This window comes from Pristis pectinata, chromosome 40, assembly GCF_009764475.1.
Source record: "Pristis pectinata isolate sPriPec2 chromosome 40, sPriPec2.1.pri, whole genome shotgun sequence".
Classification (NCBI taxonomy): Eukaryota; Metazoa; Chordata; class Chondrichthyes; order Rhinopristiformes; family Pristidae; genus Pristis; species Pristis pectinata.
The window spans coordinates 6,888,658-6,907,453 of NC_067443.1; the positions used below are offsets into that span (position 1 = coordinate 6,888,658).

Below are 18,796 nucleotides of genomic sequence, written 5' to 3' on the forward strand. Positions count from 1 at the left end.
TATCCCCATTTGTTGATAATGGAAAGCTGGGTGGCAGACTCAAATGTTTGGAAAATGCAAAGGTGCTTTAAGGGGTATGCTGATCTTTAGTACAAGAGGATTTAAGAGCAAAGACTTTGTGCTCCAATTATACAGGGTCTTGGTGAGATCACATCCAGAATACTGTGCATGGGTCTTTTTTAAAATGAGATAATCTTGCTACACAGAGAACAGCAAACCGGATTCACCGCTGGGATTCGAGGAAAGTGGGGAGAATGACTTCTGACTGGGCCTATATTCTCTAAGAGAACAAAAAAATTAAAGGGGGATGGGGGTTAGAAGAATGAGAGGGAGATCTCATTAAATCACACAAAATTCATAAGTGGCTTGTTAAGGAAGATGTAGGAATGATGTTTCCCTGGCTCAGGTGTCCAAAACCAGAGGATCCAATCTCAAAAGCAAGGGTTCAGCCAGAATAAGAAATTTCTTCACCCAGAGCCCAGTGAATCTTTGCAATTCACAATTGAGGTCTGTGGAGGCTTGGCCACTGAATATATTCAAGACAGACTAGTAAATTTTTGGATATTAAGGGAATGAAGAGTTATGGCATAGTGCAGGAAAGAGGTAGAGGAGTAAAAGAACAGCCAATAGTTTACTGAATGGTGAAACAGGCCTGAGGGACCAAACAACCTACTTCTGCTTCCAGTTCCCATTAAAAGCTTTTGTGACATCAGGAGGGAAGTCAAACGTCACAGGATATCCAGCCTCTAACTGGCTCAGGTAGCCACAGTACTTTTGTGAATGGGCCAATTGAGTTTCTGGTCAATGCTGACCTCCATACCCGAGAATGTTGTTAGCTGGAGAGTCAGCAATGGTAAAGCCATTGAATATCAAGAATGGTTAGACACTCTTGCTTAAGAGAGCAGAGGAATTAATGTTAGATTATTTACCCTATGCACAGTTCACTGTACTTCCAAGATTCATCTACAAGCATGGATATTCTGGCCTGTAGACCCAAGTCATTAGTATATATCAAAAGAACAGAAGTTGTCCCAGTTGGTCCAAGTGCTCTAGAATAATAACCATTCACTCCATCTTTGTTTCCTGTTGCTTAGCCTATTTTCTATCTAAGCTACCAGTGCCCTTTTGATTCCCTGGACTTCAAACGTCAATTCACTGCCCATTGTTTACGAAATTCTTGGTGCATTGTGCCTACAATACAAAACTACAATTTTAAAATTTGGCAATTCTATTTGGAGAGTTCACAAGAATAGCTTAGGGTAAATAAGGGGGGTTTTACTTTATTTTGGGATCAGTTTGTTGCTTATACTGGCACCAGCTTCAGCAGTAGCATTCTTCATTACAAATGTATAAAAAGAAAAACCATTTTCAATTCAGTCTTTTGGAAAGAAACAGAAATCTGGAACTCCTTTTGTTTTATCCACAATGTACAGCAGGCCTCAAGTAGTGGATATATTCAAACTGGGGGTGGGGTTCATTATTGGCGAGGGTTACCACTAACCAAAACTTGATTGGACCAGCCACAAATATTGTAGCAACAAGTGGGAAACAGGATAAATAATCTGCAGACAATAATAATTCACCTCCCTACTTCCCAAAGCCTTTCCAGAATCCACAAGTGGGTAGTGTAATGGAATACTCTCCAGCAGGCTGGCTAAGCATACTTAAAGCTGAAATCATTTTGGCTAAAGTAGTGCATGACCAGCTCCCAGTCCACCAATAGCACACTATGGCTGCAATGCTCACTGTCCACAGGGATACTGCAACAACTCACTGCCTAAAACTACAACTTCTATTACCTGGATGGACAAGGATAGGAGAAATATGCGCGCACCTCCCAATTACAAACACCATACCATCCAACAATCTGCTGGAAGAACTCAGCGGGTCAAGCAGCATCTGTGGGAGGAAAGGAATCGTTGACATTTCGGGTGCAGGGTTTTGACCCGAAACGTCAACAATTCCTTTCCTCTCACAAATGCTACTTGACCTGCTGAGTTCTTCCAGCAGATTGTTTGCTGCTCCAGATTCCAGCATCTGCAGTTTCTTGCATCTCCACCATACCATCCAAATTTATTATCACACCTTCATCATTGCTGGATGAAAATCCGAGAACTCCCCATGCAAAATATCACCAATAAAGGACAACAGCAATTCGTGGTAGTGGTTCACCCTCTTCAAGGGACAATTAATGACTTTCCCAGCAACTTCCAGATCTCAAATGAAGAAACCTACAATTGTTTGATTTTTGTCCCAAAACCCTTACTCCTCAAATTCTCCGAGCCTAATATACTACTACTGAGAATGCATTGGTCAACATAAACATAATGACAAGTCTGGATTTGTGTTTGACCCTGTTTATTCCCCAAGGGCATGGAATCTAATCAAGGACCAAGCCTTTCATTTTTACTCATGTGGCAGAGTCTATAAATTTGGAAAATAAAGGTTTTGCTGAATACCAAAACTAAATTCTGAAAGCTTGAAGGTCTGAAATAAGAAACCACTGGAAAAACATACATGTCTGAAAAGGCCTAAACCAGTAATGGATTAAATGTTTTGTGCCTCTATGCATTAACCTGTATTCTATTTCCAGTTTTTACTTTTCCTTCAACATCTACAATAATTTTCTTGCATTTTAACAAAACTTTAAGAAAGCAAATCAAATTAGTGAAAGTCACAATCCAACAAAAGCCAAGACATGTAGCAATTTTGCTACAGGGAATACTTGCTTAAAATCTGCATGCCTAATCCACTGGGAAATACCACAAAGGATTACGACAGTGGGAGAATGATAATTTTAAATTAAGAAAAGAACTAAATAACTTAGCTCCACATAGGCAAGGGTATTACTGATTAAAACAATCTGAAGGAAGCAATGTTTTTTTTTCAGAATTTTATTTCGTGAATGTTACTGACAATACCAGCATTTAATGTCCATCCTAAACTGTCCTGAATGGAAGAGCCAGTTAAGAGTCAACCACATTTGATGGATCCAAAGTCAAAAAACAGACCAGGCCAGATTTTCTTTCTTGAATGATGTTAGTGAATTAGATGGGGTTTTAAATAGCAATTCAGTAGTTTTGTGCTTACTGTTAGCAAGACAAGGCTTTCTTTTCCATTCCAGATCCACTTAATCACTTGAATTTAAATGCCCCATTTGCCACAGTAGGATTCAAAATCATGTGCCTCATTGATCTGGCTGCTAGTCCATGACTTAACCAATCCACTAATATACTGATTGGACAGTGCAAGCACGAATGTGGACGTAATCTGGATCAACATTTAAGCTCTTTGGTTGGTGTTTTGGAAATCAACATTATATTTACTTGGCTACCCTAAAGCTGTGGTTGAAAAAGTACAAAGCTATTCCCTCAACTAATGAAGACACTTTAAAGATAAACAAACTCCTAGCCGATAAAGATATCACTAAGTGAAAAGCATTCAAGTCAAGCCGCACAAAATCTTACTCCAACGTGCAAACCTTACCCGTTTTTGCTCACTTTCTTCTTCTCTCTCCTCAGTGGTCTTCCCACTTTTGGCTATCTTAGTTCGCGAGTGCTTGATGGTGGTTTTTATAGCTGGCCGGCAAACATAATTTTCCAGGCTTTTCGGGGGTTTCTTAGTTCTCTTAGGCTGCAGCCCAATTTTCAGTTTCAGGCTGCCTTCTGTAAAGTTTGTCTCCTTGACGGAGAACTGCTGCTGGTCCGAGTTTGGTGGGTCAAGTTCTTGTCTGGAGTCAATCACTTTGCCCTCCTCCTGCTTCCAGTTCGTACCATCTTCCTCCTCTAAGGCAGTCCCATCCAACTCTTCCTCTCTCCTGCCAGCAACTTTATTGTAGCAACTCGTCGTGGTATTCTTTCCAGGGCTTCCCTCTGCATCAATGCCCAAAGGCTGGTTCATAGACCCTAACAATGCATTTCTTTGTTCCATTCTGCAACTTCCCCCTATCCTTACCAGCACTGGTAAGGATGGTTAGAAACAGGCACCTGTGTGTTCAGATGGCTACTTTCTGTAGCTGACACTGACACTACACAAGCTGCCTGGTTATTGCTCCCAGGTGAAACACAGCATCGCTGTCACTGCAAAGAAAAGAAAAGAAAAAAAAAATCAGTATCAACTATAATTCACCTACCCCTTGAATTTTCCCCAGCATTAATAGCAGCCGAGAGTCAAGTGGGTGAAAAGACCAAGATATACCTTTTTCTTCACAGTGAAAACTTTTGAGAGCCATGTAAAGATCACTTACTTAACTACAATATTTACTTCAATGCCATTGAGGCCTGGGAATGGGGCTAATTGCACTTGACTTCAATGTCAAACCAATAAACTTGGTGTGGTGCTCTTAAAGCAGCACATTGAATTACTCCCATCACCCGTTATCGCTGACAACAGACTCTCCCTCAACACAATCCAAATATGGACAGAGAGATTCTAGAGTTGTGCTGTGGATTGTTTTATATAACAAGTCCCAGATTTAGCAGATACATGCCATAAAAAGTAGTTAAATGTGCAAGACAATTTGTTAGAAAAGGCTACAGCACGAAATTTACAACCAGCTACAGCTGTCCCATAATTAGTTTCAGTAGTTATTTCAGTGGCCCCATCTCCCAGCCCATTGCATCCATATACTAGCTAAAAATTGAGGTATTTAGGTTCCCACTCTCTTGAAGCCTTGAAGATTGTTGCTCATATCAAGGAATATTTTAAGTGTGATGAACATTTCAGCCTTCACCACCTTTTCGGACAACATGATCCAGACCTCCATCGTTCTTTGGGCGACTTCATGTCCCTCCGTAAATCCTCCCAGCATCGACCTTAAGCACATATCCTGTAGTTATTCATCAATCTAGCAAGGGATGCATGTCCTAACCCCTCACCCTGTCCAGGACTGCCAATTTTCTTTTAATAGATACCTCAATTAAATCCCTACTTCATTTCTCTTGCATTCAATGGAACAAAATAGTTAAATATCTCAATCATACTCCAGCACAGAAACCGCCCTGTGAGACACTACAGTAGATCAATTAGCAATAAAAAAAATTCCAATACACAATACGCTTTAGAGAAACCCTCCCATCTACAGTGCATTCATGTGAAAAGTGCAAACGGATGCCATTGGTGTGATTTACCAAACTCCTGACATTGCAGCAGTGAACAAATCCTCTCTACAACATGCAAGAAGGGCCAGAGACTTATCCAAAAACTTTTAAGGGAATGTTAAATAGGAAACAATTTGGAAGAGACAACCTTAAATAAAACATGGTCAGGCCATGTTCAGTAACATGAGTGCACAGATTCATCAGGGCATATTTAAATTTTGGATATGTACAGAAATACATATGGCTAATCAGCTTCACAAATTTTCAAGTTCTAGTTTCTAGTCATTCAAAGAACACCTCCTGTACCAAAGTATTTTGTTTCTTTTTATAGGCACAATTGTTCATATATAGCTAAAAGTAAAACAGCTCAGATGCTGAAATTATGAAATTAAAAAAAGGAATGTGCTGGAAGGTCTCAGAAGATCAGGCAGCATCTATGGACAGAGGAAAAACAGTTAAAACTTCCAGGGCAATGAACTTCCAGCAGAATCCCATGAAAGATCATCCACCTAAAGCATTAGATCTGCTCACATGGCCTCTGCTCATATCCAAAAGCATGCAAATCATTAAATTTCACATCTATCTTCATCCTTTTCCAAATATCCAATCAAATATTGCCTTTTAAAAAAAATACACCAGATGGGAACCACTCAATTAGTTCGAAATCAAATCATTTATGAGTATAATAATACAGTAGTTATGTGATTGGACTAGAAGCCAGAGTTCTGAACCCTTAATCCAGAGTTTGAATCCCACCATGGGCAGTTTACAAATTTAAATTCAGTCATTAGATCTGGAATTGAAACTAGCCTCAGTAACCATAACTATGAAACCACCTTAATTGTTGAACCACCACTACCTGGTTCAGTTACATAGAACAGTATAGCACAGGAACAGGCCATTTGGCCCACCATGTCTGGGCAAATCATGCTGGCAGTCCCATCTGCCTTCACATGGTCTATATCCCTCTGTTCACTGCCTGTTTATGTGTCTGAAGACAAGAGACTGCAGATGTTGGAATCTGGAGCAACAATGTGCTCTCCAGGGAAAGAAGAAAGCCTCCTCATCATGTCTGGCCTATATGCGACTCCAAATCCATCTACTTGACTTCCTCCTCAGTTCAGGGACAATTGGAAGTAAATAATAAATGCCAGCTCTGAACAAATTAAGAAAGAAGAAAATCACCATTACCTACATCAGTCTGTGACGCAGGGTGGATGCAAAAGATGCGATGATTCTATTCACGTAAAAGATGGGGAATTCCACCAGTGCCATGCCAGTAGTTATTTCTTAACCCTGAAGTAGGCTCATCTTGAGACTATATATTCAAAGTACCTTCCACATTTACAATAATGAGCACTCTTTAAAAGTACTTCATTGGCTGCAAAGCACTTCAGCGGTCCTGAGATTGCAAAAGCCACCAGATAAATGCAAGACTCTTTCTTAACAATCTGCCAAAAATAAGCAGGTAAACACAAGCACCTTCTCAAAATCCTTAGAATAAGATAAACATATTGGAAGTACTCTGCAAGGTTGGAACATTTAATGAAGCACTTATGAATCGTGTCAGCAAAGTCACTCAAATACCAGCGAGTGCAAATTGGCTGCCACTGTTACTTGCATAATATTTACAGCACTTCAAAAGGAATCGGTTAATTGCAAAGCACTTTGGAATGAGTGCAGATTTTTCTGGATTCTGCATCTTTCGGAGATTTCCAGCTGAAAGGGCTGCTTTCTTTTGCTCGTTAATTGGCACCATCATATAAAGAGTTTCCATTGCAATGCTGGCCCAGGTGAACTGGGCTTTACAGAGCAGCAAGGTCAGTTAGATAAGCCAGCAATGGGGACAAACTCCAACAGAGGTCATGCTTTTCAGTAAAGTGAGACAAAACTGGGAGCAGTGATTGGATTTTATGCACATCACACCAAGGACCACGTTTTGAAAAATGATGCTCGACCAAGACACAATGAGAACTATGCTAAAAGGAAGTAGATGGTATTCTGGTATATAAAGGTACAGCAGTAGACCTGCTGCAGTCTCAAAGCCAGCCTGCCAGGATTTGAAGAATTGTATGACGTTATAATGCAATACACTTCCACTCGTACAAGTAAATTGAATGAATAAATAAAATTATGGAGATATTGCTTTCTAGCAACGTAATTGGCTGTCAAAACACTGGTGATCAACCTTCAGCTGACTAACAATAAATGTGGCAAGAAAGAGAAAAATGAAAATGTTCTTAACCCTTAGGCTCTGCCAAAACCGCTAATGCTGCACTGCACAAGTAGGACTGAGCAGAGCTAAGACATGGAAGTGAGATGACAAAAGAATCACTTGCTCAAGACAAAGAATCCCGAATTTTGGATATTACACAAGTGGTCTAACCACTGTAGAAAGACTGGAATGTTACATTATATTTTTTTTCCGTCTGTGCTGGCATTGCCACACTAAAACATGATAAACAGCAACTGTGGGTATTTCAGTTCATTTTGCAGAACCAACGACCTTGTGTTAACCCAGCTGCAGCTTCTGCTCTCCTTTCCAAGGAAGCTCCAGGCATCAGACCTTGCTGAATATTTCATATACTTCATATTAAATTATCACCATATTCCAATAACAAATTGAATCCAGTGACCATGCTCCGGCAGGAAATAAGCTAGAAATGTGTGGCATATTTAAATATAATCACTAATAACACGTTATGCTCCTCAAAGCTACAGAACACTAGAGAACAGGGCTTCCCAAACTATCTTAACCCAATGATCCAATTTTAATACTCGAAATTTCACACACAAGCATCAACAAAAACAGAGCAAGACCCTACAAGTGGTGTGATAATAACTAGATTTATTATAGTGAAGTTGGGTAATGGATAAACTTTGGTTATGATACAAAAAACTCCTGGTTATTCTTCAAATAGTGTCTTGATATCTTTTAAGTCCATTTGAGAGAGAAGGCCAATCCTCAGTTTGAAGGTGACACCTCCAACATTACTGGGCAGACTCAGTAGTGCACTACAGTTTCAACCAAGATTTTTCTATGCAAGTGTCTGGAGTAGGACCTGAACCCACTACTTTCTGACCTGAGGTAAAAGTTCTTCCACCGAGAACATGCAAGTCAGATGGGCAGGTGAATACAGCTGATGGGTTGTGATCCCATCAGTTAATGTTGCAGTCTCATTTGGGGTTGAGATCCACAGGTCTGAAGTAATGCTATAGTAGGCAAGTGAGATTCATGGTTACAACTGCTTCCATGCAGTAAAACATCTCAGTGTTTAGCAGGGGGCTACCAAACAGAATTTCACAATAAGCCATACAAGATATTAGGGCAGGTACATTAAAAACACTCTACATACATGTCAAGGTGCATCTTAAAAAGGGAAAAAGTTTGGGGGGCGGGGTGGAATTTCAAAGTTTCAGGACTTGCTGTTCCATTGTATACCCAGCAATAGTGAAGAGAATAAGTTCATAAGGACATTAAATTATGAGGAGTTCTTTACAAGATGCACATTGACTTCATTAATTAGACTAGTTAAATACCAAATTAAAAGTCTCACTAATCATAAACTACATCTCACTCTTTTCAGGACAAAATTCTTTTCTCCCCTTTGTCCAAAGTACTTTACCTTGTACTATCACTGTTTGCAAAGACAATCCGACCAGTGCAGCAAACACAATGGAACAATTCTTTACAAACTTCCATTTCAGCATTCTCATTATTGGGAAAATACTGGTCAATCCACATCTTACTCATACTACATCACCCCAAGCTGTTCTCATGACTATAAAGAACAAAGCTGTAATTGCTGGTATATCACCCTTCTGTTTTACAACTCAGAATGTCCTCAATGGTCTATTTCTTCACAGTTTAAAATGCCCTCTTCAGAAAGCAAGCATTTTTTCAGAATTTAAGGGAACAAAATTAATCTTCATTGAAATTCAAAATTCAAACAATGTACATACTGGAACTGTGTGAAAATGTTACCCTAATCAATATACATTTTTCCAATATCAATATATGTTATCACATAACTGGAAAGGCAATGCAATGGTAAAGCAATTCAGAGGCCTCAACTAATGATCCAGAAACATCATCTCAAATCCCACTACGGCAAATGGAGAATTTAAATTAATTAAATAATACAGAATTCCAAGGAACAGCTCTTCACTGGTGACTATGAAACTAATATCTGCTTTATTTGTGTTTTTTATCCAATCTGGCCTCGATACAACTTCAAACCCAATGTGGTGGACTCTGAATTGCTCGTTGAAATGGCCTTAAAATCGAAAGCTGCTGCATAAAAAAAACATAATAAGAAAACTAAATGGATCATCTGGCATTGACCCGACATGAAATTGGGACACGGCTCTCACTCCATTTGGCCTTTCAATGACCTTCATACAAATGTCAGTGGGCAGGCATCCCCATTGGGAGAACTACTACACAAACAACTCAAGCAACACCTGATGTAATTTATCTTGCAGGATCATTCCTCACAGCAAACACCCCAGAGTCCATCACAATCCTTGGATTGAATGGTTTTGATATGCTCTCAACATCAGCTCCAGCCCCACAAAGTCTGGTAGGATCAGTTCAAGCTGAGGCAAGAAAACCACCTGCTGATTACCACCTTTTGCTATTGCCTCTCGCAAACAACTGCAAGATGCACTGACATTTCCCACATAATTTAAGAAATTTAATGTTTCACAAGGGAACACAGATTTGGCAAGAAACTAGGATTTATGTAAAAAAATAATCACACTTTTAAAAAAGCTTTTCATTACAGTGCGTTGCTTTTAAGTACCACTACTATTGTATAATGAGAATGCAAAATACAAGTTTGAAAAGATTGCAGCAATTTTTGCCTAGTACCAGCTACAATGGGCCAGCAAGGAACACATTTGTGCTCCTCTTAAAGGATAACTTGAAAGAAGATTCCAAAAATATCTATACAGGAGCTGCATCAAAATTTCCAAACATAATCAACTATGAAGTGATAGATAATGAGACAGAAGTCAGTTGTCAACTGTGATAAATAATTTAGACAGCCTATTATTAATTAAATAAGCATGCTACTTGTCTCTTCTTAGGTGGTCCCTCAGGAGCATGGATGACTTGCTACTACTCTAAATCTGAGAAGTAGAAGATGTCTGTGATCAAATTGTCGACACTGCAAACTTTAAGTTTCATTAAGAAATTGCCAACTTTATCCAGTACATATCAGTGCAGGTCTATCTCTAAGCAATGACCATCTTTGAATTTACAAAACTAAAATTAACAGTTGGCAAAGTTGCATCAAGGCTTTCCCCCCCCCCCCCCAAATCAACTCAATCCTTGAACCACAAACTACAAAACTCTATTAACCCAGCACCTATATTTTTAAATGGTGTATAGGTGACAGCTATAATGTGCAGATACTTCAAGTGCGACTCAAGTTGATTACAATCAGAACATTCCCAATGGCAACTATATCATGACACACAAGCCCAATTATGAAGTGGATTAAAACAAATACAGTTAAATCACATTGAGGGTAGTGGGGAGGAGCTATACCAAGCAACTCACATCCACCCCAAACAACCCCTGCCTTGGGAAACTAGCCAACATAATCAAGGACCCCATTCACTCTCTCTTCTCTCTCCTTCCATCAGACAGAAGATATAAAAGCTTGAAAACACGCACCACGAGGCTCAAGGACAGCTTCTATCCTGCAGTTATAAGACTCTTGAATACGATAAGCATGAATTCATGATCTGTCAATCAACCTCATCGTGGCTCTTGCACTTTGTCTACCTGCACTGCACCTTCATTGTAACTGTAACACAATGTTCTACATTCCGTTAATGCTTTTCCCATTTGTACTACCTCAATGTATTTATGTTTTGAAATGACCTGTCTGGATGGCACATAAAACAAAGTTTTCACTGAATCTCAGTACACATAACAATAATAAACCAATTACCATGCAAAGCACCAGGAGCACACAACATAGCACAAACAGGAGCACAATGCATTATAAAACATACCTGTATACAGCAATTGCTATTTTGACCACAGCAGAGACACACTGGGTACCGAACATGGCTCGGCGTTTACTGGAAAAGCAGGCCTTTCACTACAACCAATTGCCTCTTTTCAATTCCACCCAGGTCTCGTTAAAAGATAACAGTTAATCCCAAGTGTCAGAATTCCTTCTGTCACCCAATAGGCAGAAGACCAACTTGAAGAAAATTTATGAAATCTCCAGACACTATGACATATCACATACCAGAAGGTTTTGCATAACATGTGCTTGCCATACTGTCAAGATCCTCAGCAAGAATGAATCGGTAAATTAAAATATTCACTAACACAAACCAGAGAAAATATATGCTCAGGTTTTGCCATTGAGAGTGGTGGAGGCAGAGGCCATTGTACATTTTAAAAAGGAAAATTATACTGGGCTGTGGAATGATATTCGCCAAATGGGGTTAAGTTTGGTTTGCTTCAGCAGAAAGAACAACGTAAAAAGGCTTGGAAGTCCCATTCTTCTACTATTATAGAAGGCTGGAGCTATTTCAGCAATGATTTCCTTCTTTCCCTACATATGAAAAACATGATCCATTCTGAAGGGTTTTTGACATATTTTGACAGCAAAATTTCATCCCAAGGTAATCAAACAAAAACGGAAATATCATCTCCAGCTAGTTTCTCTCCACAGAGATATAGAATCTACAACACAGAAAGAGGCCATTTAGGCTGTTGTATCCATGTTGGCCAAAAAAAGCCATCAAGACTTTTTAAAAAGATAATTAAAGTCACACCTTCTAGTTCTTCGTCTGGAGCAGTTTAGGGAGTGAAACATTAAGCATTCATCCAGGTTCCTTTTAAATAGGCTGAGGATTCATACTCCCACTAATCCCTCAAGTAATGGAGTTCCAGTCCCCCAGTACTCAGTAAAAGCATGTTTCTTCTCCTCCCCTCTAATCTTTCTATCAGTGACTTAAAGTCAATGCCTTTCAATTATTGAATTTTCTGCTTGGGGAAATAAGGTGAAAAGCAAGGCCTTCAGTTTGAGATACACTGATTAAAATCTCCCTTCAGCCTCCTTTGTTGCAAAGAAAACAAGTCTTGGCAATCTCTCTCCCCAATTCAATTTCGCCAGTCCTGGCAACATCCTTGTAAATATCATCTACAACCCATCTGATCTTTCCTATAGTGTAGTGACCAGAATAACATAGTGCTCCAGCTGAAGCTTGTCTAGTATTTAACATGGCTCCAGTGTAACCATAGTATCCCATATATCCACTTAACAAAAATCAAACACATACTTGTCAAATTACACACATCGTTTTCCTTCTCCATTAATGCAATCACGAAGGTGGCACACCAGCGGCTCCATTAGAAATTTGAGTAGATTTGGTATGTCACCAAAGAAACTTCTACAGATGTACATTGGAGAGCATTCTGACTGGCTGCATCACAGCCTGATATAGAGCCTCCAACGCACAGGATCGCAAGAAGCTGCAGAGGGTTATAGCCAGCTCCATCATGGGCACAACCCTGCCCACCGAGGACAGCCTCAAGAGGCAGTGCTTCTTGAATGCGCATCCATTACTAAGGACTCTTACCATCCGGGACATGCCCTCTTCTCATTACTACCATCAGGGAGGTGGTACAGGAGCCTGAAGACCAAACTCAACAATTCAGAAATACTTCTTCCCCTCCGCCATCAGATTTCTGAACGATCGACAAACCCATGAACACTACCACATTATTCCTTTTTATTTTGCACTACTTATTTATTTTTGTAATTTATAGATTATGTCGTTGCACTGTACTGCTGCCACGAAACAACAACTTTCACATTATATGTCAGTGATAACAAATCTGATTTTGATTCTGCTTAAATTCAAGAATATTGATACATGTCCCAAAAACAATAAGCCCTGTGGCATTCTCGTGCTAACAGCAGCCATTCACCATTACCTTATACATACTGCCACTGGCCCAATCTAGGATCCAACCTGTTATTTTCTCTCAAATCCCAGAGGCTTTCATTTTTCCAATCAGTTTGCCGTGTGGGATTTCATGCATCATCTTTTTAAAATCCATCACTAAACATGCTGCTCTCACTGCTAACTCTCAATCATGTAAGTCAGTCACAAACTTTTCTTAATTCATGTGGAATGTTCTTGATTAACCTGTACCTTAATAACTAACAAGTTTATACTCCTTTCTTTCCAAACATTTTCCCATCAGTGTTGGGGTTAACTGACCAGTAATTGGTCTATTCTTTTCGCCTTTTGTAAACAAGGGCACCATGTCAGCAATTTTCCAGTAACATACCTATAGACTGAATAGTCCCTGCCATTTCATTCCTTACTTATATTAACAAATGGGAGACATTTTATACGAGCCTGGCAATTCAATTAAAGATGCTAATTCTCCAACAGTTCTTCTCCAGCTCCAAGCACAACCATCCTTGCTTGGACATGTATTGTTCAGATGCAGAACTTGGATCAAAAGTTCCTGCAAGTAGACTCCCATCCTCCCACCACCTTCAAGGCCAAATAGGTGGCAAGTAAGTGCTGGCCTTCCCAGATCCAACAGAATTATTTAAAATTATGCCTCAAGTCCTTTAAGATTGTGCTCAAACTTTAATTCTCTCCCATCTTTCTACTTCATTTTTACAGATTCCACTGGCGGGAGAACCTCAAGATTAAGGAGCCACCATTTAAAACCCAAGAACTTCTCACAGAGGGTTGAATCTCTGGAAATCACCACCCCCCCCCCCCGGGAGGGCTTTGGACAGGAATGGGGGGGACGAGTACTTAAAGAGAATGATAAATTTTTGAATGATCAGGGAATTGAGAGCTATGAGGAACTGACACAGAAGAGGTGATGAAACCTGAGGCAGATCAGCCATGATCATACTGCATAGCAGGGAAGGCTTTCAACGGCAAGCGGCCTACTCCTGCACCCATTTTCTTATGCTCATGTGTCAACATTGCAAGTACACTATTCATGACTGTCTGTGTTTTTAAAAACTGAGAACACAAATGTTACAATATCAATGATGGGCAAAAATTTGATTAACATAAACCTAACTAAATGTCTTGATTAAAATACCAAAGATCAAAAGATTACTGGAAGTGAAAGGGATGTACTGTACACTTTGGATCTCCTATGAAACAGGTGATGATGAAACGTGGCTCGATTGAGAATTAATAACTTGCAAAAGAGAACAACCAAAGATAAAAGAAACCATCTGGAAAAGCACTAACTGCAGAGTATGTACAAGAGAAAAGGCACAAAGGCAGGAGAAATTGGAAAAGCAGAGAAAAGAGTGAAATATAGAAAGGAAGTAAGAATGTGAGAGTGCAGTGAATTGAAAGGGCATGTGTAATTAACCTGGATTAAATTGATCTGAAAATTCATTTCTAAGAAAAAGAAACCAAGAATTACAAGACTTCAGAAGAAACAAACCAATATGGGTATTCTTGAGGCCTCATTATTCCACATCAGCAAGACAAGATCTGAGCATTCAGCTGTCTAATAGTGAAATAATAGCTGGAAAGCCCCTGCACAAAGTCATACCATTTCAATTTGTAACTCTGCATCACCATTCTGTGGTCAGCCCCTATGATCACATTCAAAAGTTTGCTCTCAATATCAATTTCAACATCATGTTGTACAAAAATTACCTCAAACACCAAGCAACTCTTATGGGATTGCTAGATTACTAGTAATTCTGAAACCTTTTTAAACCAGTGGTTTCATTTTGATTACGCCATTTTATAAAGTGTTACAAGCTTTGGGACATCCGAGGACATGATGAGGTATTGGTGCAATTAGCATATTTTTCTTTCATTTTGTGCCTCAGCAACCTCCTGGGTTTCCAGGTTGACATAAGCTACAATTTTACTGCTTGTGAGTGGCAAAGAGAAAATGGAGCAGTTGTCAAAGGATATTGGAGATGATGAGTCATCGCTCTGTGTGCAACTTGAGAACTTAGGAATTTACACTACATTGAATTGAAGTCTTGAAGTTTCTGATAGTGATTAACATGCAGTACTTGAATCAAAATCTTGCAACTTCCTCCCTGTCAGCATAGGGGATTTCATGCTTAACAGCACTGCAGGAGCAACTTCGCCATATGCAGTCATTCAAGGAAACAGCTCAACAGATCTTCTCCAAAGTCTTAAAAGACAGTTGGACAGGTATATGGATAGGAAGGATTTAGAGGGATATGGGCCAAGCACAGGCAAGTGGGACTAGCCTGGATGGGCATCTTGATCAGCATGCACGAGTTGGCCCAAAGGGCCTGCTTCCGTGCTGTGTTACTCTGTTACTCAACGCCAACAGGAATGCCATTAAATGATAGGGGTTACATAGCCCCAATATAACAATTTATAAGTGAGGAAAAGATTGTTTTCATTCATTAATAAGATAGTAATAAGCAGGGATAAATTTAAAATTACAAATAATTAGATGAAATTAAAAAAGTTAATCTCTACAAGGTTGGTTAGCAGGAAATTCCATATTCTGTTACTAATCCACAATCCATACATATTTTTGAATACCAATGGGATAACTGTTTGCAAAGAGGGATCATTAGAGGCTTTAAGGAGCATTGAGATTGGATTCCCTAGCTCAAGCAGAAAACAAAATGCCAGGATTGAGATAACAAATCCAATGGTTGTCCTTGATGACCCTTGGAATACACAATTCAGAATTAGACATACAGGCGACCCCCAAGTTACAGCCATTCGGATTACAGAAATTTGCCCTTACAGAATTCACAAATGACTAGCCCAAAATCTGAGAGATGGAATAAAATTTGGTTTTATGGAACATGTGGAAAAAAAACTAACTACAAAATGCGAACGAAACAACAAATTGTGTCTTCTTTTTCCAACTCGCATTTCTTAATTTATGCGCAGATAATGTCTTTTTTTTGCGTGGTACGTTCATTTTGCTGTCTAGCAGTTTTTCCACTTCATCCCCTCACTAAAGAGTTTTCCATATTATTTTTACCTTCAAGATGCCCAAAAAGGGCCAGCAAGTTGTAAACCTAAATGACCACTGTTATTTGTTGTGAGCTATAAACTATCTTACTATATTTGATATGCATTTAAAAGTGTACATCTCCATTCAGTCTGAAGGCTAGAAGGCGAAAAGCATCTGCAGTCAATTGTGACTCCAAACACAGCTGCTGGCCACCTAAGAGATTTGCTTTGGAAACTGACAAGGCAATCTTTAAGATCTGTAAACAACACCACCCCTCCCCGCCCCCCCCCCCCCCCCAATGAACCAGCCACTGCAGTACTATCATTACTGTTAAGAGAAATATATCCTGTAGGAACGCATCTCCACTTATGAGATGCGATTTCCAACTGAATGGGAAAAAGAGTTTCACATTACAGAAAATCATGATAGTGACAGTTTTTTAGGAACCCCTCTGTAACTCTACCTGTCTTATTTCTACAATTTAGGAAATACAAAAATATCTTCTTGTACACCTGTTCAGAATGGACATTCTGCATCTTTGTAATACCATCATATTTATTTATAGATTCAAGTGTCACTGGTCAGAGATTTTTTTGATTCACAAGCCCTGCACCAAATAAGAACCTGGATACAAAATGAAAAGCAGCTCCACTGTGACACCTGTTAATGGAAAGAATGCTTTTTGTTTATTATTGTAGGTGTTAACAGTTTGACTCGGAGCCCTCTTACACCAAGAACTCGGAAACAGAGGTAGAGTATGCACACTGAAGGACAGGAGACCAGGAAAACAGTTTAGTTAGATAACCTTTTGTCAGAACATTTCTGATGCAGAGTCACTGACTGAAACATTAATTTAGAAGCAAATAACTGCAGATTCTGGAAATCTGAAATGAAAACAAACATATATTCAGCAGTTCAGGCAGCATCTGTGGAGAAAGAAACAGAGTTAACATTTCAGGTCATTCTGATGAAAGTGCTAGAAATGCACTGCCTGGCAGTATCCGTGGAGAGAGAAAAGAATTACTATCACACTTCATCACGACAGCCATCGATCACAATACAAACTCTATTTCTCTTTCCACAGATCATGCCAAACACTAAGTATTTATGGGGCTTCCTGGGATTTTACTTTGTATGTCCAGCGTTCACAGTATTCTGCATGTGGGCAAAAAAAGTAAAAGATTTCTTCACAATAAAGACCCATCATACTTGAAGGCACAGCAAAGATGCACTTCACTAAACAGTGCCTTAATTCTTTTAATAGTGTTCTTTTGAGCTTGTCCGAAGGATTAACCACATCAATTCAATATAACATCCATCAAACCGATCAGTAATTAAGTTCAGATTTAAGTTATCATTAGTACACTTAGTACTCAAAAAAATTGAAGCACAAAATATTAAGAGAAAGCAAGTATTAGGATTTCCATTATGCACATAGAGTGAGAGTGATGAAGAGTGTCATAATAATACATTTTTTTCTCATAATGCACAAAGACTGGGGGAAAAGTTTCAAAACACAGTACTACTTTGGAATTAGGAACTGTATTAGTAAATACTACTTGTTCTTAGAACTTTTAAGTGCTCTGATTTAGTCCACACCTCATAACCTTGCAAATTAATCCTCTTGAAATACCTGTGCAATTGTCCTTTGAAACCTCCTGCAAATTCCAAATTCATCAGGTAATGCAATGTAGATCAGAACATCCCTGTGAGAAATAAAAAATTATTTCCTTTCTACTTTCTTTTGGCATTAACATCGAATCTTTGACCTCGGGTTATTGATCTGCTTGCCAGAGGAAACGGTTTATCCCTTCTCACTTTATCAATATCTTTTACAATCTTGAATATCTCTATTATACTTCACCATCCTATTCCCTGCTTGAAGGAGACCAAACCTCAGCTTCTCCAAACTCCCTACATTTGTCAAGTCCCTTCTACTCAGTGCAATCCTAGTAAATATTCTTCTCATTCTTAGCAAAACATTGACATCCATCTTGAAGTCTTATCTGGTACTTCATTATGTTATTATTTAAATCCACATATACTACATTTCCATACAACTATCTTTATCACATCCAAGAACTGCTTACTATGATTTCTTTCAACAAAATTGTACTATCTATCCCATACTAACCAATACTTCTCCAAGTTTGTAACACTATAACGCCCTTAAGTACTTTTCCCCACCACTGACATCAGACTTATTAGCCAGGATTTAAGAGGCATTTAGACAAGCACATGAACAGGCAGGCAATGGAGGAATATAGACCATGTACAGGTAGCTGGGATTAGTTTAGATTGGCATTATGGTCAGCAAGGACATTGAGGGCTGAAGGGCCTGTTCCTGTGCTGTACTGTTCAATGTTCTAGGATTCTCTTGCTCTCTCTTTGAAAACGATACTGTAATTGCTGCAGTCTTCCAAGCTTATGGAACCATATACAAGGAGATTTTTTAAAAGAAAATGTAATTACCAGATATTTTTCTACCCCCCCCCACACTGGTGCCCCCACCCCCCTCCCACCCCAGCAACCTTGGAAATACACCACATTTGTTAACATTTTATTCTTAGTTGGTATTTTCCAATATAAATGGTACAATAATTAAGAACAGCAAATTAAAGCAGTGTAGAACGCCCCTTGTGACACTTTAAGACCCATTATGACTTCAAATATCATACGAGAGACATTTTACCTGAAGTTTGAA

At 39.2% G+C, this 18,796-nt stretch overlaps 1 protein-coding gene across 4 annotated transcripts in view; it reads right to left on the minus strand.

Annotated features, from left to right (window-relative positions):
* The window catches only part of ash1l (ash1 (absent, small, or homeotic)-like (Drosophila)), a 213,879-nt gene that overhangs the window by 180,565 nt on the left and 14,518 nt on the right, over positions 1–18,796 (minus strand). For all 4 annotated transcript variants that reach the window (XM_052045674.1, XM_052045672.1, XM_052045673.1 and 1 more), the window contains one exon: positions 3,487–4,079. In XM_052045674.1, coding sequence (XP_051901634.1) covers positions 3,487–3,930 — 444 coding nt within the window. In that variant the 5' untranslated portion in view covers positions 3,931–4,079. The remainder of the gene's footprint in view (positions 1–3,486; positions 4,080–18,796) is intronic.